At 33.6% G+C, this 5,965-nt stretch overlaps 1 protein-coding gene across 2 annotated transcripts in view; it reads right to left on the bottom strand.

Moving 5' to 3' along the window:
- The window catches only part of LOC105558160 (probable cytochrome P450 305a1), a 10,127-nt gene extending 4,694 nt beyond the window's left edge, over positions 1 to 5,433 (bottom strand). Inside the window, exons 1-3 of one of the 2 annotated variants that reach the window (XM_012005714.1) lie at positions 5,372 to 5,433; positions 3,315 to 3,550; positions 759 to 1,013 (exon numbers count right to left, since the gene is read on the bottom strand). In XM_012005714.1, coding sequence (XP_011861104.1) covers positions 759 to 1,013; positions 3,315 to 3,396 — 337 coding nt within the window. In that variant the 5' untranslated portion in view covers positions 3,397 to 3,550; positions 5,372 to 5,433. The other variant, XM_012005715.1, reaches the window with a different exon arrangement.
- Positions 5,434 to 5,965: the final 532 nt, after the last annotated feature.

Genomic DNA, 5,965 nt, shown 5'->3' with positions numbered 1-5,965 from the left:
TACGGACATTTTGTAAAAATGTAATTTTTGGACGTTTTAAAACTTTTTAAACATTTCCCAAAGAAAACTGGAAAAAAAATTTTCACGAAAACCTGATGGTTAAAAAGTATAGTATACGTAACACATACGTACTATACATATATGCTTTTTAACTATCAGAGGTAAGCTACCTGACACTTGGAAAAACCGACTTTTAGTAATTTTTCAGAAACCCTTCTATTAAGTTTCAAGTGTAAGAATCGCGGACATTTTATTGTTTCATAGCTGTCTCAGAGCAATTGCAAAAACATTTTGCGATATTTCTGAAATATTTCTAAGAAATTTTTGTAACCTTACAGAAATCTTTCTATAAGCTTTCAAGTGTAAGAATCGCGGACATTTTACTGTTCCAGAGCTGTCTCAGAGCTATTGCAGAAACATTTTGCAATATTTATGAAACGTTTCAATCTATCACATGAAATATTTCTGAAATATTTCTGAAAGGTTTTTGTGCTGTATGGGTATTCCCAATATTGGTCCAATATTGTACGATGGTCGCCTTCTCTTATTTAGCCGACACGTCTTAATATTGTATCAATAAGACCAATCGTATTAGACCAATAGTCTTATCACATTGTTAAATATCAGCCAATGAACTTCGAATATAAATCTAATATTATATCATTATTATCGCGCAATAATTACATGGAGAATGTAAAACCCGATTCGCAACTAAGTCTCTAAGCTTCAATATAACGAGTTTCGATCGGATTCGTTACCTTTTCTCAATCCCATGTTTCGTAGCTTTGTAAATTCATTCCAAGGACGTCCGTCGTACTTCTCGTTAAGGCATATGTCGTGTATAAGCTTGCTGTCTGAGACAATAAGCATGCTATTAGAACCCAGCCGTAAACTTATGATACCGCTGTTGTATATCTTGCTGAGCTCCAGAAAGGCAATGTGTTGTCCGCCGAGTTGACGCGTTAATTTTTGTAAATAATATCGACTTCCAATAAACGGCCAAGGAAAGGGACCTGAAAATTACGGCTCCTTTGATGATGGAAATTAAAAACAAGTCTCTTAAGTATTGCCGCAGGTATCTTAATTAGAAATGCACACTCCTTTTATTACACTTTGAACTCTTTCGCCAACTCGGAATCCGCGGTCTTTCCCGAAACGTGTTATACCTAATTTGCAAATTCTGATTATCTAAAGTTGACGTGTATTATCGCGTATTCCCGTTTTCATTCGTTCTAATCTTCGAAAGAAAAAAACAATTACTTTTTAACGACGGTTTTTTACTGAGTTACATAACACCATTACGCGACTCTTATTACCGACAATTATTTCGTGCACAAAGTTAAATTTCTGTTAACTTCTTACATTTTCGAATAATACCCGGCGCAAAGTACACTCGTATTGAAACGCACATCGACTTCTGAACACATTAGACTTTCTTTGTAAATATCGAGAATATTTTAATACTTTCTAATTATATAGTGCGGATTTTATTTTACTTTACTTTACTTCGTTGACTTTAACTCGAGACCAAGACATTTAATAAACGAATATTTAAGCGTCAAATCTTTCAGGCAATTCATGGATAAATAGATTTCGACGAAAAATGACATTTACACGAAAATTATGACTTTCCTAGTCTAGACGGGCTTTCCAATTATGAACTTTTCAAACTAAATGCACAAATAAATTCATAGAATGTCGGAGATGTCGGATTAATCATCCGTTATCCTCTATATTTCGTATTTATAACTGTCATTGTGATGAAGTTAATTCTAAGTTTAACCTTGAATTATCTTCAAAGCTTATCTTCCACGTGAACCATTCAGTGTCTGTGTACATACGTTTGTGGTTACATGACTTTTATTTTAATGTTTTCAAGAACAGTAAAAACATTGTATTATGCCAACATTTTGTGAACAACGTGCTACACGAATTTAACGATTCGTATAAAGGAGTTGAACTATTCGTTGGAAAATAAATTTTCGACAAGAAAGATGCTAACTTTAGGTAGAAACGTACAGTTTATCTGTTTTAGTAATATATAATAATACATAATAAATAACACAATGTGGAATAAAAGTGTATCTTATATTTTAGAACAGCTGAAATAAATAAATAATTCCAAATTAAATGTTCATATAGTTTATGCTTATATGATTTAAAATGTTCATGTAATATCTATCTTTATAAAGTCATAAGTCAATGCTTCTCTCTCTCTCTCTCTCTCTCTCTCTCTCTCTCTCTCTCTCTCTCTCTCTCTCTCTCTCTCTCTCTCTCTCTCTCTCTCTCTCCATTAATTTTCATCAACAAATAATAACATGATAGTAATTAAATTAAGTAGTTCTGAAAGCAACTAACTTAATAACAACCTAATTCACTGTGTTTTATATTTTATTCTGACATATTTTTGAAACTTTTTAATTTTGATTGCTTAGCTAAAAGATGAACGCACGTACGTTACGCATTGTACATGTCTATCATAATTTTTAATTAAATCATTATGGACTTTAATGTGTCGATATAATTAACACGCAACAATTTCGTCTACTCTCGCCTCCATGAATTCTCTATGAAGAAATAACGATCCACTTTACAATGTCAAAGCGCTATTTCGAGAAACAAAAGGTATCCTCTCTCGCATGCGAAATATCTCACTATACTATTATTATATTGAAACGAAATTAAAAGTCATAAAATATATAAATAAAAGTCATATAAATAAAAGTAATAAAAATACATAAAAGATATAAAATTCCTTCTTCAGATCTTTGCAGATTTTTCGATCTGCAGCCGTTAACAAATCCGAATGCGGCTCACATTTTATATCTTTTATGTATTGCGTTGCGAGCGAATTTTAACCTTTGACTTTTATATTTAAATTATTTTCTCTTACTCTTTTTATACACTGAGAATGGTCTAAAGAAAGGCCGAAACGTTTGTAATTTTATGTTTCAAGTATACGAAACTTTTACTATTGTGACACTGACACCTAGTCAAGGCTCTTAGCCCTTTTATTCATTGATTTTCAATCGTCAGAGCCGTATTCTCTTACAGTGTCATTTATGTTTTCTTGAATTATTTTAGGTAATGTAACGTTATTTATACTTTCTTGATTTTGAGACACAAAGAATGTAAATTCAGGCTTAAAGGGAATAAAAATCGCACGAATTATTTTCCCTGTTAGTCGAAAAGTAAACATTAAAAGTTACGAATTTAAACAAAATGTTCATCTCATTAACACACGTTGTATCGCTTATTGTTATCTCTGAATTCAATTGCGTAGATACTGCTAAAGTATATAATAAATACATTACCTGGCGGACGTTTTGGTGTCTGTCGCAAGTAGACAGTAATAAGAAGAATAGTTAAGACCGCTAGAATGATAGCCACAGACATCGTGCCTCGCTCTTCCCTTTATAGCGCCGAGCCACGTGCTTTCCAAAAGAGCTTGTCGCGTTCTGCTCGTCTGAATGGCTCGGTAGGCGAGTTTCAAGAAGCTGGAGTCTTCCGATGTTGACGTTAACGTGCCCAACCAATAACGGCCACGTATCTAATACGATAAGATACAATACAACCCAAACTAATACGGGAATAGTTTCACCGGTGAGTGAAGGGAAAAAAAACTGTCGGATCAACACAACACAGATCGCGTAGGTCAATTGATCTAATGACATTAGGTCTGTTCTTTATTGCTCCACTCTTGAACTAGCGCACACTGGTGCAATGAGTTGGAACGAGAGGTAATCTAGTTGTTTAATTTTAACTCACTAGCTCAGTAGTGCAGTAATAAAGAACAGGCCTATGATTCGTACACGCGCGTACAATCGCACGTACGATCGCACGTACAGACGACAAAATTGTCTCGCACATGTGGATCGACTTGTGTAACTGGCCAGATTATTATCGAACTCATCCGGCCAACGGCAGTGCCTTTATCGCTTCTACGCGCATAAAGAAGGGAGTAACGCGCGAAATAGAAACATAAATAAAATTAAACACGCGCAATTTCGTGTGCCAATCGAAAGTCAGATTTATGGACGATTGGATAAAGGCTACGCACGACGGTAAATCCAGAATCCAATATATAGAAATTCGAAGCCAGAACTAACGCCGAAGCATGCGCGGTTTGCGGTAGCTCCAGATTCTCAAATTCGTATGAGATTCGCGAATAGAATGAACAGGCATTAATGGTCGAGCATTCGACGTTTACGCTCTTGTGCCGATACGTCAACGGAGTGATTTTTATCACGGAAAAAAATAATTTTGCTGTGATAGCAAAATCGCCGTTGCTATTGCATATTCGTAGTAATAGCAATAAAATTTAGTTGACAGAAGTAATTTTACGAATTATTCGTCATTATAGCAAAATCTATTTTGTTGCGAAGAATAGAACAAAATTCGCTGAGTGTATTTGTAATTAAAATCACATTAATTTGCTACTGACGCAAAATAATATATTCTTAGCAAATACATTTGCTGTCACAACGAAATAATTTGTTAATCCAGCAAATTATTCCAGCAAATTGCGATTAGTATTCGTAACAAATCTTCTTGCTATCCATATATAGTAACGAACAGATTTTGCTACAACAGCATAAAATCTGCTGTGTCAGCAAATTATTTTTCTCCGTGTAGTGATATTAACGAAATCAAGAGGTAGGAAGTCCATCGTAGCATTAAGAAATCTGAAAAGAATTCTTTTTGAATTCTTAAATTCTTATTAATAAAGAATTTACTGATTTTTTTCACCTCAGTTTCAAAAGTAATTTTAAGAATTTAAAAAGAAATGTTGTAATTAAAAAGTCGCATTAAAAAGAAACGTCGTAATTAAAAATTAAAATAAAAATTACTTGCCAGCAAAAGTCGCTTTAACTCTTGACTATATTTCTTCGATCACTGGCGACTTACCATTTCCAAAATATTTACTTTTTTTAAAAAAGAAATGTTAAAAGAATTCGCTTTTACGTCACCGCAAGAGTTTTTAATTTCAAAAAGAGTTCGCTTTTGTGTCACCAATTTTAACTGTAAACTCTTTTTCAAATACTAAGGAAGTTTTTTGTATTTAACAATTTTAATTTATTTCCGCGAGAAGTCAAAGGGTAAAGGAATTTCTTTTGAGTTAATTTGTAACAGATTACGATAATTCATAAACAATTTGAAAAAGTGAATCCTGCTCGAGTTTATAACAATCACCCGAGCTACTTGGACACGAATCGCACATCGACATTGGCTTAAGAGCTCGGATTTTCTTTCGGAATGCCCAAATATCATCATAAAAATATATCACCTTAAACGTTACATCCAAACAGTTCGCTCCTCCATTGAATTCTTATATTGATAAAGAAGAAAGCCACAAGTACATACACTCTACCTTTTATCAATTCAATTTTGCGATCTAGCAGGTTCACGAGTCAGAGTGTACCGGTCGTATGCGTAAAAGCCGCGGACTTTTGAGCTAACCGGAGACATAATTGCTGTTTCTATAATTTACGTACATTTATGTTTATCTCTATACTATCTATCGTTCAATATTATCTTAAGAACTACTTATTTAAAAAATTATTATCGTTTCACACGTTTCTTCTTTTTACGTTTTATGCCAACATATTTTGCTGCAGTGTAGCATATACATATGGGCCATCGCACACAAAATTGCATAGCTACATATGCATAGCACAAGACCGTCTAGAGCAATAAGCATGTTATGTGGTGACTAAATGCTCATTGTTTATTGATTTAAACGGTTTTCATGCTATGCATATGCAGCTATGCAATCTTGTGTGCGATGGACCTATGTGTGCAAATATGTTTTACTTATTTGCAAACATAATATTTATTCGTGTCTTTATGTCGCATTAAACGTTATTCTAGAGAAGAACAGAATGAGTTCTTTAATGAATCCTTTAAGTTCTGCACGAAATGCAGAAAGAAATAGATTTTTCAAAAAAATGATAATGTCCAAAAA

Source organism: Vollenhovia emeryi, unplaced genomic scaffold (genome assembly GCF_000949405.1).
Source record: "Vollenhovia emeryi isolate VEMERY1.0 unplaced genomic scaffold, V.emery_V1.0 DF939373.1, whole genome shotgun sequence".
NCBI classification, from domain to species: Eukaryota; Metazoa; Arthropoda; class Insecta; order Hymenoptera; family Formicidae; genus Vollenhovia; species Vollenhovia emeryi.
The sequence above is the reverse complement of the archived record's forward strand: the minus strand, read 5'-3'. Positions and strand labels throughout refer to the sequence as shown.